Genomic DNA, 14,484 nt, shown 5'->3' with positions numbered 1-14,484 from the left:
GGATGAGTTAAAAACAACCCTCCAACTACAGTTAGAATTTAGCATCCCCAATAATAGGGTTTTCAATCTTTTCCAACTAACAAGCGCACTTAAGAAGTATAGCAACAATAGAGCCATGGTACTGGAGGATTCGCCAGGGAAAAAATATTTGATGCAATTGGGAAGTAAGAAGAGACTCTCAAAAATTTATAAATACCTGCATTCATATAAGCAAGGGGAGATAATAGGATCAGTTAAAGAAAGATGGCAAAGAGACATCTTAAATCTAGATGAGCTAAGTTGGTTGATGGCACTGAAAGCTCCATCGCTGGCTACAAATTCGATGCGCGTGCAGCAGATACAAGTTAACATTCTATACAGGACTTACATGTCCCCGGTTAGATTAAAAAACTTTAAATGCCGGAGTTCAGACAGTTGCCCCAAATGCGGGGAAACAAGGGCAACATTCTGGCATCTCCTATGGAGCTGCCAGAAGGTTAGCAGGTTCTGGGATGGAGTTAAGGATGTACTGATCCAGTTGGGCATTCCAGGGGACATACTGAATGAAAGAAACATATTATTGGGCATATGGAAAGTGGGCCCTCAAATAAGGGATAAAGTACAACTTGCACATAATCTGACGTCACTAGCTAAAGTAGTGATATCGAGACACTGGATGGCACGGGAGAGCCCGAATATGGAGGAGTGGATTAACTTGGTTAATTACACGTTTGATCACGAGAGGTTTATATTCGCTTCACGTAAAGTAATACAGAAATTCCATAAAATTTGGGACATATGGCACAACTCTAAATACTTAAAGTGGTTCACAATTATTGACAATATATATATAGAAGATAATATGATAGATAGGCACTCACTTTAAAAAAAAAAAAAAAAAAAAAAAAAACACACAAATGATTTATTGGATAGGAAAATAATGAACACAAAATGCACGGTTGTGTTAGAAATGATTTAATAAACAAATTAAGATAATGACACGAGAAATTAGAGTTTAAAGAGTCACAGCAAGGGATAGATAAGGTAGGAAAAGGATGTTTCCTCTCTAGATTCGAAAGAGGACCACTATGGGCCTAATCCAGTGTAATAGAAAAGGTTATGAAGAAAAGGGGTGTGGAGGGTGAAAGGTATATCTGGGATATCTAGGCTTGTTATTTAATTGGAAGCGGGTGATATGCTTTTTATGATCTGTGTCTAAGATCGTGAGAATTTATGATCATGTGATAAACAAGTGTATATGTCTAATGTCTTATGTTTGTGTACTGGGATTGTATATGTTTTAAAGTGTATGTTTTTCTATGTTGTTTGTTTTAATATGAAAATCATATAAATAAAGACTCAATTAAAAAAAAAAAACAAGGAGGCACGCGGAAGTATGATGCAGGAAGCCGAAAGTCTGTTGATCTGGGCAGAAGGACAAGAGCAAGGCCTGAAAGCTGTATACTTGGCAGGCAAGGAGAACTGTGTGGCGGACGGTCTGAGCAGGACCTTGTGCGTGCCAGGCGAATGGGGGCTGAACAAGGAAGTGTTCACAGAGCTGACAAATAAATGGGGCAGCCCTCATGTGGATCTCATGGCATCAAGACAAAACAGGAAAATATAAAGGTACTTTTCAAGGTTCCAAGATCCTCAGGCCGAACAGTGGGACGCGTTAACAGCAGTTTGGCCAAGACAACTGCTTTATGCATTCCCGCTGTTCCCGATAATTCCAAGGTTCTTAAGGAAGGTGCGACGAGAAAAGGCGACAGTGATTGCAATTTTACCGTGTTGGCCGAGAAGGGCTTGGTTTCCCCAGCTACTTCACATGACAGTAGAGGGACCGTGGAAACTTCCGGAGAGACCGAACCTACTGATACAAGGCAAAGTGCAACAACCTCAGCCATTAGCCTGGAATCTAATGGCGTGGCTATTGAAACCAGGACACTCCTAAATAAAGGTTTTTCTAGTCAAGTAATAGATACATTGCTTAAGGCGAGGAAACCTAATACGTCAAAAACATATTATAAGGTCTGGTTAAAGTATGCGTCATGGTGCAAAGAAAAGAACCGAAGACCCGAACAAATATCAGTAATATTGGACTTCTTGCAGGGGGGTCTGGATAGAAGGCTGGCAGTCAGTACCTTTGAAGGTTCAGGTGTCAGCGCTGGCGGCCATGCTAGATAAGGATATAGCAGATAATCGCTACATTAAGAGATTCTTTCAAGCAGCTAAGAAGATAAGGCCCAGGTTTCACCTGCACTTACTGAAGGGCCGTTCGAACCACTGCAGGAAGTTCCGCTCAAAATACTTACCTGGAAAGTATCGTTTCTGGTGGCGATAACATCAGCCCGAAGTGTCGGAAATGCAAGCATTATGGTCGGAAGAACCCTTTATGAATATGTTTGAGGATAAAGTGGTAATGCGTACGAACCCACAGTTTTTGCCCAAAGTAGTGTCGAATTTCCATGTGAATCAGGAAATTATTCTACCATCGTTCTGTGCTAGCCTAAGAATAGTAAAGAGGCACGATTGAACACATTGGATGTGGTTAGAGCACTCAGCATTTATAAGCAAAGGACCTTAGAGCTCTAAACTTGTTTATACTTACAGAGGGCAAGAACAAAGGGCAGAAGGCATCAAAGATAACTATTGCTCGATGGTAAAGGAGTTGTATTATAGAGGCCTATAAAGCAAGTAAGCCAGAACCGCCAAAAGGGTTGAAGGCGCATTCGACCAGGGCGATGGCAACTTCCTGGGCAGAAAAGGGTGAGGCTTCTATATTGGAGTTATGCAAGGCCGCAGGATGGGCCTCGGTACACACCTTCGCCAAACATTACAGGTTGGATGTTATGGCTTCAGCAGACGCCAAGTTTGGACGTAAGGTATTGTCTGCAGTGATATAAAAAAAAAATAAAGGTATATTGATATATATGTACGATAAAAAAAAAAAATATATATAGTTTATGTATATATGCATGTAAAAAAAAAAAGTTTATTGCGTTATGATTTGGCCCGGCCCAGTGATATTAACTGCTAGGGTATTACCCATATGTAATGGCTGCCATGGGGGAGGTAGAGGAAATATCAGATTCTTACCTGATAATGTTTTCCTCTACTCCACCATGGCAGCATAGTTCCCAACCCTGTGTTATGTATGCAATTAACTGTTTGTGTTTGAGAGCTAGAAACAAAGACACAAGAAGGAAGGAGGAGGAGCCTTTTATACAGGAGGAGTCTTTTTTTTTTTTTCCTTTCCAAAGCTACCCAATCAGGGAAGAACCCATATGTAATGGCTGCCATGGTGGAGCAGAGGAAAACATATTATCAGATAAGAATCTGATATTTCCTTGTTTTACACTAAACTCCTATTACAATCTTTTTTTCAATGTGGTTAAACATTTCTTTTATTTTTTTTAGGCTCTACAGATTTTGGAAATGTTACCTTTGTGGTTCCTGGAATTCATCCTTATTTTTATATTGGTTCTGATGCTCTGAATCACACTGAAGACTACACTAAATCTGCAGGTAAACACAGAAATGGGGAAATCCATGTGGTAGACAAAAACCTAAACTGTACTAATTGAAAAAAAAAAAAGTATGTATATAGATAGATAGATAGATATTGTAGTAGAAGACTGTGTCACTAAAAGCCTGAGGGCTGAAACGTCAACCTATCTACTGTTTGGCTACGAGTTGTTTGTTATTGAGCAAGTCCCGAGTGACGCAGTCTTCTACTAACGTCAGGTACGAACGTCAGGTCCCATATAACGTCAGGTCCCATATAATAACCCCTTTGAATATGAGGGGTGTCAGCTTAGTCAAGGAACAGTGGTGTGCTGTTCAAAGGGTAGTTTTGGAAAGAAGGTTTGGTTTGGACTGTAATAGCGACTTATATGCACATATCAAGTACACATGGGACAGTAATTGTAAATAAAAGTAAACAGTTTATTTAGCACAGAGAACAAAAGTGGGGTAAAAAACTGGGTTTTTTCTTAAAACATAAAAAAATTACTTCTAAAAAAATACCGTATATTTTGTGCACAATAAAAGGTGGGAGGGTGGTGTTTGTCAGTACATCAGACTGGCCAAACTAAAAAGTATACAATAAGAAAGCTAATGGCTGTAGTCTAAAAGCAGGATCACTATAATATTTCAATGACAGGGTATTCAGTTTTAAAATGAAAAAAAACAAGGAATAAATAGAAATCAGCTTAACTTGGAGCAGTGCGGTGAGGAGCAGGTGACCGAAGTTATCCCAACCTGTTTCGTCCAACATGTTAATAAGACTAGTGGTCCTAAAATCAAATGATACTAATAAATGCATTTCAGAATGGTTTACTTGTTTCTCATATTATACATCCAAGCACATTGCAGTGGTCTCTGATGGCCTTATTAAAGTCATGTATTGTTTGGTTCAAAACAGAAAAGTTGTAGCCTAAAATAGTCAAGTCTCAGAAATACAAATGTTTCAGGGCCAGATTCTCTAAGCTTCAAAAGTGATAAAATGGAGAGTGATAAAAAGCCAGCCAATCAGCTCCTACCTGCCATGTCACAGACTGTGTTTGAAAACTGTCAGACAGGAGCTGATTGGCTGGCTGTTTATCACTCTCCATTTTATCACTTTTGAACCTTCGAGAATCTGGCCCCTAATCTCCAAATCCTCAGATAGAAGCACTGATAAATAGTAGGGTGGTAAAGGGATTCATTTCAGTTCTATGCAATCCTCCACCGCTGGGGTATGCAATCCTCCACCGCTGTTCCTGACAGGGGAAATAGCGGCGGGGCCCTATTCAATGCTGTCTTTACCAACAGCATTGAAGAGGGATCACGGCAGAATGAGCCTGACTTTAGAAGCTGTCAGGCCCGCTCTGCCGATATTGTGGATGTTCTGATCCCTGCCGTAGATCGACAATCCACGGCCATTTTCACAGACACACTCTCTTTTTGCAGATTGGCAGTCGGGACATTGAATCCCACCTGCCGATTTGCTGTCGGGCAAACTTCAAACGGACCTGGGTCACGGCTGATGGGAGGGATCGACAGCCGTGATCCGAGATTGCATACCCCTCTCTTTGTGGCTCGTTAAAGTCAGTATGGTTCTTTCCTGTGGATGCTAGATTAGCAGGATTCAGCTTTCAATCCTCTAGTGTGGTGGTTCCCAAAGTGTTTTTTTTTTTAATTTAGACACCCTGGAGTATCAGAATTTTTTTCATGGCACCCTTAGGGCAAAAATTTCTTGATGATAAAATCAGGAAAAAAATGTATATTAAATTGTGTTTATATCACATCCTTTGTGTCAGTTATGTGGTAATGCACAGGATTCACTTCTGTTTGTTCACATATTGCCTATTACATTGGTCATAAATAATTAGAATTGGCCATGGATCACTAAGCCGGGCCCCTGCAAGTGCCATAAGGCACCCCAGGGTGCTACGGCACACAGTTTGGGAACCACTGCTCTAGTGTTTTCTAAAGATTTTCAACTTCAATCTGATTGGTTGCTGTGGGCAACACACTTACTTTTCTTTTATAGACCTTTTTATTTATTTTTTAAGTAAATCTACCCAATAGTCCTACATAAAGAAAGGTGCATAACCAATCCTTAAAAAAAAAAAAAAAAAAAAAGATAAACCTACAAAGAAATCAGATCATATTACAAAGAAATCAGATCATATTACAATCATTATTAATTTGTTCATATTTTTTGTACCTTACATTTTGACAGTCTGGTTAATTGTCTGACTGAGATACTCCAAAACAACTGATTGGATTGTGATGCATTTTTACTATTATGTTGGTAATTTTCCCAGGCAGGTTTGGGGCTGCAGACGGAGACTTTATTTATAAAAATGTGTTTAAATGACAGAAATCCCTCTAAAGGTGCCCACACACGCACCGATCCCGGCGTGCGTTGTGGGCTTAACTAGCACACATAGCATCGCATCGTATGCCTTGTGCATACGATGTGCATGCGATGCTATGCTAGAAAAAACTAGTACAAAAAGTATTTGCAGCACATACTTTTTGTACTGTGCGATGAGGTGCCGCGGGAGCGCGCACCCCATTGTACAGCATCGCACCGCCGGGATCGGTGCGTGTGTGGGCACCTTAACACGCTTGAATACTTACAGCTGTCGCCAAAACCCCATCCCAAAGCCACAGCTATATCACTCTACAGTGTCATTCAGAGAGACACTACTCGCTGCCAACAGCACAGCCTCCCTGACCGATGCATACACATTTTTGACAGAAATATTTAAAAAGAAATGTCTCACAGTACCTGGCATCAATTCTTACCACAAATGACTAGTTTAATGATAATATGTGGATCCTGTTCTGTAAATTTCACCCTGCATCATTTCACAGAACCATTTTGTAACAGGGACCATTGATTCATAAAATTGTTCTTTTCACAATAAACACTATTGGTACCACAGCTATCTGACCCCCCTTGAGCTGCCCAGGACCTTCCTGGGTGGCAGGGTTGCTTACAATACATCACATCACATGTGGTCCTTTTTACATGCAATGTATATTGCATGCGACCCCGCTGCTGGATCCCATTCGATGCCCAAGGGACCGTACATTGGATCTGATGTCAAACACATCTGATTTGGTCAGAATCCGGTCAAAGCAACCCAAATCTGACTAGTGTTTGTGGGCCTTAAAACCTGCACAACTCCTTGAGCTGTTTGTATTTCCAAAATGCTCCTTCCTGCCCAAGTATGTGTGGCTCTAGCCCTATGGTCCCAATTCATAGGCTGTTGCTGATGTGGGGTTTACTGCACTAAAAAGATGCCTGGCACAATACCAGAGTTTGACATTCTTTGCTTCTATATTGGTTAGTCACACTGGCTACCCTTGATGTCTATGTTGTACTTGCCAGTGGAAGTATTTGTTTTCTAGTCCAAAGTGGGAGATGCAAGCAATTCTACCATAAGAATAGAAATTTCGGGATGTGCTTTTGCATACGTGGAATTCAGTTGCATATTTTATTCAAGCACTCTACCTGCTGTCTGAAAGATCTCTCTACAGCTTGTATTCCAATACAAATTTTATGTTCAATTTGAACTTTACAAAAAAAATAAAAAATACATAGTAGATATTTGAAGGTGGCTATGGATATTTTTGGCATGGAGTGTTGAAGTATTTTTTACCTCTAATTAGAGAATATATCTTTGCTTACTGGCTCTAAAACAGCAGTCCTTAGGGCTTCAAACCAGTAATGGGGCAGATTTATTAAGCCTTAAAAAGAGATAAATGCAAAGGTGATCAGGAGAGCTAAACGTCCAGCCAATCAGCTCCTTACTGATTTTTTTTTTTTCAAACACAGCCTGTAACATGGCAGTTAGCAGGTGATTGGCTGGACGTTTATCTCTCTTTATCACCCTTGTATTTATCTCTTGTTAAGGCTTAATACATCTGCCCCATTGTTTCTAATGTCACCCAGCAAGTGCACTCATTACTTACTCAGACTCTTTAAATGACTCACAGGTGTAGCTAATTTTTTGCTTGGATCCTGTGAGGAGACCTGGAGGAACTGTTTGTTTGTTTATGGGCCCGAGGACCAAGTTTGAGAAACTTTTTTGATGTTTGTACTCTAAATAACTGCAGTGTAAATATAGTTTTTTTTTTCTTTTCTTTTAATTTTCTGTTCCCTTTTATTTCTTGCAAAGGCTCAAAAGATGCTCAATTTTACACACTTCGGACTGCGAAATCATTGGCAATGACTGCACTCGATGTTATTTTCAAACCAGACTTGCTGGGTCATGTTCGTGAAGACTGGAACACAATGAAACAAATGGAAGAAGAGCATAATTCTGGTACATCTGACAAAGGCCGGGAGTCAAGCAGTGGGGCAGCATCTGCCTCATGCTGAACACGTTTTCCTACAGAAACTATATTGCTATCTACACTTCCCTTTGTACTGTAGAAAGCTGTGGAGTGGGATCATTTGGGTGGTTACATTTTACCAGCTTTATTTTGCAAAGTGCATTTTTAAATCTTTTTTTACGTCATCTGTTTATATAAATTTTTTTTGTAAATACACTGCCTACATTTAGTACTTTTGTGTGCAGCGCTTTCTCATTTTTTTTTTTTGAGAATATGGGCAGTATTCAATGCTTTTTGCGAGCTGTGACGGTGAGCAGTGCTGACTGCTCGCGGTCACAGCTCTCACGGTCAGTATTCAACTGACCCCCTGCACACGCCCTTTCAACCTTGCTGGGTTTTTACAGCGATGTGGAAATGGCGTGTGCAGCCGACAAAACAACGAGGCTCGTTGCTAAATGCAGCAGCCGCGAACCTCTCCGTTTGGGGGAATCCTCACTGTCCTCTGACAGCGAGGATTCCCCCCGGAATGTTGAATACTGTGAGCGGCCGGTGCGGGGGTTAAATGGCGAGGGTCCCTTGTTTTCGGTGATCCTTTAACCCCCTCACCGGCCGCATTGAATATGGCCTTTGTATGAATAATTGCTTCTGGATGTCACCATTGTATTGTCCTTCAGTCAAGCAGCTCTATCAAATTTGTTCTCCACCTTCCAGATACATTTCAGCAATTATTCTAGATAAATGTGAGGTTATCTACTTCATTCTCAATGTAATGCTATCCATGAGGTGGAGAGGGCAGTTTCTTGCTGGTAAGTTATGCTACTGGAGATGAAACCACATTGCATAAAATAACCTTTTACTTTTATGAAGTACTTACAGGTTGCAAAAGCACTTGTTGGCATCGTGCTGATGGGGGAACGCTACCATTTTTTATGAGAACCTTTTGCTTTTAAAATCTCCAGAAGTGGATAGTACAAACCCAGAAGCATACTCTGTGTGGGGATACGGTCGTATTGTCGACCCGACTTAGGTTGACAGTCATTAGGTCGACACCGTTTGGGTCAACAGGTAACAAGGTCGACAGGTGTCTAGGTTGACATGGTTTTAGGTCGACATGGCACATGTCGGCTCAAAAAACAGTGAAAAAACCTGACAGGCGGTATTTCATGCCCTACCATCCACTAGGGCATGGTGGGAGAATAAAATAGTGTGCCAAGCGCAGCAAGGCACCGTGCCCGAAGCGAGGGGCTGCGGTTGACTTCCAACTGTGTCCATGTCGACATTCGGGTAAAAAAAACTGTGAAAAAACACATGTTGACCTGTCGAGCTAACTCATTTGTCAACCTTGTCCCATGTCGACCTACACCTGTCGACCTAGTTGCCTGTTGACCCAACGGTGTCGACCTAATGACTGTCAACCATAGTCAGGTCAACAATACGATCCACACCCCTTTGTGGTGTCCTTTAAAGATGTAGTGCCTTGCAAAAGTAGTCTTTCAAATAAATGATCCTTATAAATGTACCTTAATGTTTGGAAAATATTGTGTGTCTTCAAACTAGTGGAGTAAATATTTTATTTTATGTTTTTGGGTGATTTTTTAATTTTGGAACCTGATTAGTGGTCCTGCAAATGTATTTATTGTGATCCATTACACTTGCACAAAAAATGTTACAGCCTATGAGCTTGTATAAAAGTAGAGGTTCAATGTTTCTCTTTTAAACCATGTTTTTGGCCACATGCGGAGAACTGCCGACTGGCCATGTGACCAATAGACAGCACAGATTGCAACAGCTCACATTGTAGAGCCAGCAGAACAATAGTTTTTGTGAGAATTCTGTTTTCACAATTTTGGAAAAGGAAAAGTTGAAAATGGAAGCACACATTTTGTTAAAAAAAAAAGTTGCTTTTTATTGGGCGATTGCCAGAAAAAAAATTAATGGGAAAAATTGCAGCATTTTTTTCAACATTTTCCATACTAGGCCACTGTCTCCCCAGTCACTGCTGTGCAGGTTTGAACCTGTGATGTAAGTTTTTTTTTTTTTTTACTGCGGTGCAAGAAAAAATGGCTGCCCAACTTGCACAAAAGAAGAGCAGTATGCGGTGATTCTGTTATATTTTTTATTTATTTTTTTGTGGTCAGAGAGTGTGCCTGGTGCCAGTATCATAAACCGTTGTGCACAGTGTGGAGAAAGGATCCTTATCTTCCTTTTGGTGGCCATATTTATTTCACCACTGCAGTGGAGTGTGTATGCTGCTCTCTGACCAGTATTGCTTCACCCCATTGGACTTGGACCAGCTTCTATTAATTCCTATACTTGTAAATTATTGAAGGGGAGGGGTGCCTGCTCGGTGGGCAGTACCCTGCCCTAAAAAAATCATAGAGTGAACACTAAATTTTATTTGACATAACTTTTATATGTCCGTATTATTATGGTTACTCATTAAAGAAGTTTAAAAGTTTTGAGACTGACTCAAGTTTGCTGCTTCAGGGTTTTTAGTCATTTTTATTGTCAGATGTTACTATGGTATTCTGAAGTAAAATTACAAGTATTTCATGAGTATTAAAGGCTTTTATTGACAATTACATTAAGTTTATGCAAATAATGAATATTTGCAATGTTGATCCTTCTTTTTCAAGACCTCTACAATCTGCCCTGGTATGCTGTCCATCAACTTCTGGAATGCTGAACCGATGGCTGTCCATTCCTGCCTAATCAATGCTTAGCGTTTGTCAGAATTTGTGGATTCTTTTTTTTTGTCCACGCATCTCTTGAGGACATGTGACATAACAATGGTTAACAGAGGAAGAACAATGATTTCAAGCACCACTCACCTTTTTAAAGCTTCCAGTCTGTTGTTCTAACTCAATCAGCATGGCCGTGATCTCCAGCCTTATTGTCATCAACACTCTCACCTGTATGACATGTCAGCTTGTCCTTTTGGCAAGGTGGAAATTCTATTTTTGGGATTAAGGGCCTGGTTCAGTCCTGATCGCTCATCTGCAGACAGTGAAAACTAGCCCTGTGTAAATCTGCGAGTGATTTGGGAAAATATGCTATCCTGTCGCACACCCATATGCAATTCACTTACATTTGCACATAGTTGGAATATCATTCAATGGTAACACTGACCCTTTCAGAACTCTGACAGATACTGTACAGGCTGATCAGTGGTGGTGCTAACATCACAGCCTATCCCTTAAAATACCTGGGCATGCCTGCATTTTTTCTGTCACGCCCAGCAACTTTTTGTCCCTCAAATTACAATTTAATTGTGATTAGTTCATTTCTGCCACTCTTTGGGCTCAGACATGCACAATTCAGTCTGTATGCACGTGCAGTCATTCAATAATCAAATGGATTGAGAATTCGCACAATATTTATCAACTCTGAATAAACTCCTAAATTCATAGTTCTGGTAAAGAGCAGAGGGATGATGCAATTAATTGCCATTCATCTGATGACTCTTCATGACATTCTGGAGTATATGCAAATAGTCATCATAAAAATTGAGGTCGGCAAACTTTGTAAAAAAAAAACAACGAAATTTGTGTCATTCTCAAAACTTGGCATTGGCTGTATGTATAATATAATACAGGACAACAACATTTAATGATTAAACAGCGAGACTAATATTTTTAGTAACTTTTCCAACTTTATGTCACTGTTCTTACACATGTGATATGAATACTGCACCCATTCTCTACTCCCTTCACTGCCTGCCTGTAAGGTGGCAAATCTATTGCTTACAGAGGATCCAAATTCGTACAACCACACTTCAGTTTTCATATCTTGGACTATTAGCCTTAATTCAGTTGGATTTTGAGCTTTTAGTTTTGTGTTCCAGTGCGGAGGCATCTGGTGTGTCTTTAGGACCGTAAGTAGACTGCTGAAATCTTCTTCCATATAAAGAGATTCTAGAAGATGCAAAAGAAAAGTTTCTGATTTTGTTACCTACTGTACTAATGTGTACAATTGTATTGCTTCTGTAGGGATAAAAATGAATTCTCATTTTTTTTTTTTTTTTAATACCCCTTTGTAATGATCTTTGTTCTGTTTCCCTTTCAGTGTGTGATCTTTGCTGTGTATCTCTTCAGTGCATGGGGTGCCCAATCATTTTTGAACCATGGCACCCTAGAGTATCAGAATTATTTCAAGGCACCCCTAGGCCAAATCAAAACACAGAATGAATATAATATTAAGTAAATTGGGTTTATATGCGATTCTTAGGGTCAGTTATGTGGTAAAGGACAGGATTTGCTTCTGTTTGTACACATTTTATGATTGACTACCACCAGCACTGGTTTTGGCCTTAAATAATTCACCATAAATCATTTAAATTGGTCCTGGACCACCAACCCCAGGGAGCGACGTCACACCGTTTGTGAACCACTGCTTTAGTGTATGATTTTTGGGCCTGTTTCAGACCTAGTTGTACTTTTTGCGACATTTTGAAAAATACAAGTCTGTGGGGGGCAGCCCAGCACAAGGCAAGGCTGCCCCGCTCGCTGGGTCAAAATAAATTGCAGGCACATCGCTAAAATGTGAAATCTATGCTACACAGTGAAGCGGTCACACATTACCAGCTGAAAAGCCAGACAAAGGGCTGGCCATGTTTAGGGTCGTAGCAGCTGCCTGTGGCGTCACGCAGCAAGAGTAACTTTCCCCAGAGCAGCATAGACAGGTTGCTCAGACATGCCCCCCCTCTAATAGTCCATCGCCTCCCCTTTGTTGGAACTTAATTGTGATCACCTTGCAATCTTAGTTTAAGGGTTCATGCACTCGCAAATCTCCAAAAACATGCAATCTGTGATTGTGTCTAAATCAAGCCCTTTGTTCTTTTCATTATTATTTATTAACAGTTTCTAACATAGCGCACACATATTCCCGCAGCGCTTTACAGATAATATTTGAACATTCACATCAGCCCCTGCCCCAGTGGAGCTTACAATCTATATTCCCTACCACATGTACACACGCAGACATTCTAGGGTTAATTTGTTGGGAGCATATTAACCTACCAGTATATTTTTGGATTGTGGGAGGAAACCAGAGTACCCTGAGGAAACCCACGCAAGCACAGGGAGAACATACAAACTCTGCACAGTTAGGGTCATGACCTCAGTGCTGTGAGACAGTAATGCTAACCATTACACCATCCGTACTGTTTCTTTTTAGAACTAGGTCACTGCAAAATTGACAAACGCAAATAAAATTATTTCAGAATACTTTAACTTTTGGAAACCTGTGGAAATATGTACTTGACTCTGAATATTTCAGAACCTGATTGTCATTTTTGCAGACTAAAGCTATCTGTACACCATGCTCTCTAATCTTTAGCCCATTTTTTTCCTCCAAAGCAATCTGCCCATATATATCCTGTGCCAAACTGCACCCATCCAGCTGTTCAGGCATTGAACTAACTGGCTGGATCAAAAAAGAAATCTGCATCTATTGCTTCCAGGATAGCAAATGACCTACTATATACTCCACTGAAAGCAAATCCCACTTTCCATTTGGCCCGATAAATGTCATATCAAATATTAATTATTCACATTGATTGTTGAGAAGGGTGTATTTATAGTGCAGCTCCCTTTTAAAGTGGGGGCACATTGCCATTACAGCCACGTAAAAGAATTCATCTACACAAGCTCAGAGCTGTAAGGCTTGCTAGAATTTCAGTGGGAGTAATTTTGTTTATACAACATGCGGCCCCTCAGCTGCTGTGGAACTTCACAACCCAGCACGCCCTACCATAGTTTAACATGCCCTAATAATAGATCTATGGCAGTGTGCTGGGATGTTTAGTTTCACCACAACTGGTGGACCACAGGATAGACGTGGAATCTACCTGTTTCACATATGAAATCAAAATAATAAGAACATTACAACACATGCAATATTATCAATGCGGTATATTTTATATGTGAAGAATTTGTTAGCAGTGCTCATTGTTAACCCATTGAATGCCACTGCCATGCGGATTTGACCAAATAGGTGTGAAAATTGGCAAGTACATTTTGTATTCATCATAATGACCTGTAATGGTTACCTTTTATATAGGAAATATATTTTTTTTACACAACATTTTCTATTTGAATTTAAATAACCAATGTGAGCGACTCTGGCCTTTTTTAGCGGATCTTTTGCCCATATCTAACAGATGTTGGCACTTAAAGGGTTAATATTTATTGTAGGGTTGCACACCAAGCATAGAAAGCTATCCTGTTACTCTGTATTCTACTGTGCTTGGCATTGTTTTATGTCTATGCTGCTGCCAGAATACCTATGAAAATACACTGATCCCTATAATAAGAGTTGTCCAAGCCCAATCACAATACACCTTGCTCTGCAAAGCAACTAAATGTCACAGAAATGGTCTAAAATCATACTGGAGTTTTTATGTTCCATCTGTTATCATGTTACCCAAACTATAAACCTGCAGGTTTTATACCATGAGATTAAGCTTAAGATCAGAGAGGAGAGGGCAGGGATTGCACACAGGACTCCGCCTCTCAATATGTCCTGGCCAGCGTCATAACTAGAACTTTGTGGGCTCCATAGCAAAATTATGATATTGTGTTTTTATGTTAAAGTCTTTTTACAATTGATTGGTGAAAAAAGTTGTTTTAGTGAGCCTTCCTTGCCCACAGCTACTGTTCCACTGTCACTCCA

The 14,484-nt window shown here is 40.2% G+C and overlaps 1 protein-coding gene across 1 annotated transcript in view; it reads left to right on the top strand.

Moving 5' to 3' along the window:
* The window catches only part of PM20D2 (peptidase M20 domain containing 2), a 37,410-nt gene extending 28,020 nt beyond the window's left edge, over nucleotides 1-9,390 (top strand). The window contains exons 6-7 of the mRNA XM_083177064.1: nucleotides 3,397-3,504; nucleotides 7,656-9,390. Of these exons, the coding sequence (XP_083033190.1) occupies nucleotides 3,397-3,504; nucleotides 7,656-7,858 (311 nt within the window). The 3' untranslated portion in view covers nucleotides 7,859-9,390. The remainder of the gene's footprint in view (nucleotides 1-3,396; nucleotides 3,505-7,655) is intronic.
* Nucleotides 9,391-14,484: the final 5,094 nt, after the last annotated feature.

The sequence above is a fragment of the Crinia signifera genome, chromosome 3 (assembly GCF_055691185.1).
Source record: "Crinia signifera chromosome 3, ASM5569118v1, whole genome shotgun sequence".
NCBI classification, from domain to species: domain Eukaryota; kingdom Metazoa; phylum Chordata; class Amphibia; order Anura; family Myobatrachidae; genus Crinia; species Crinia signifera.
The sequence above is the reverse complement of the archived record's forward strand: the minus strand, read 5'-3'. Positions and strand labels throughout refer to the sequence as shown.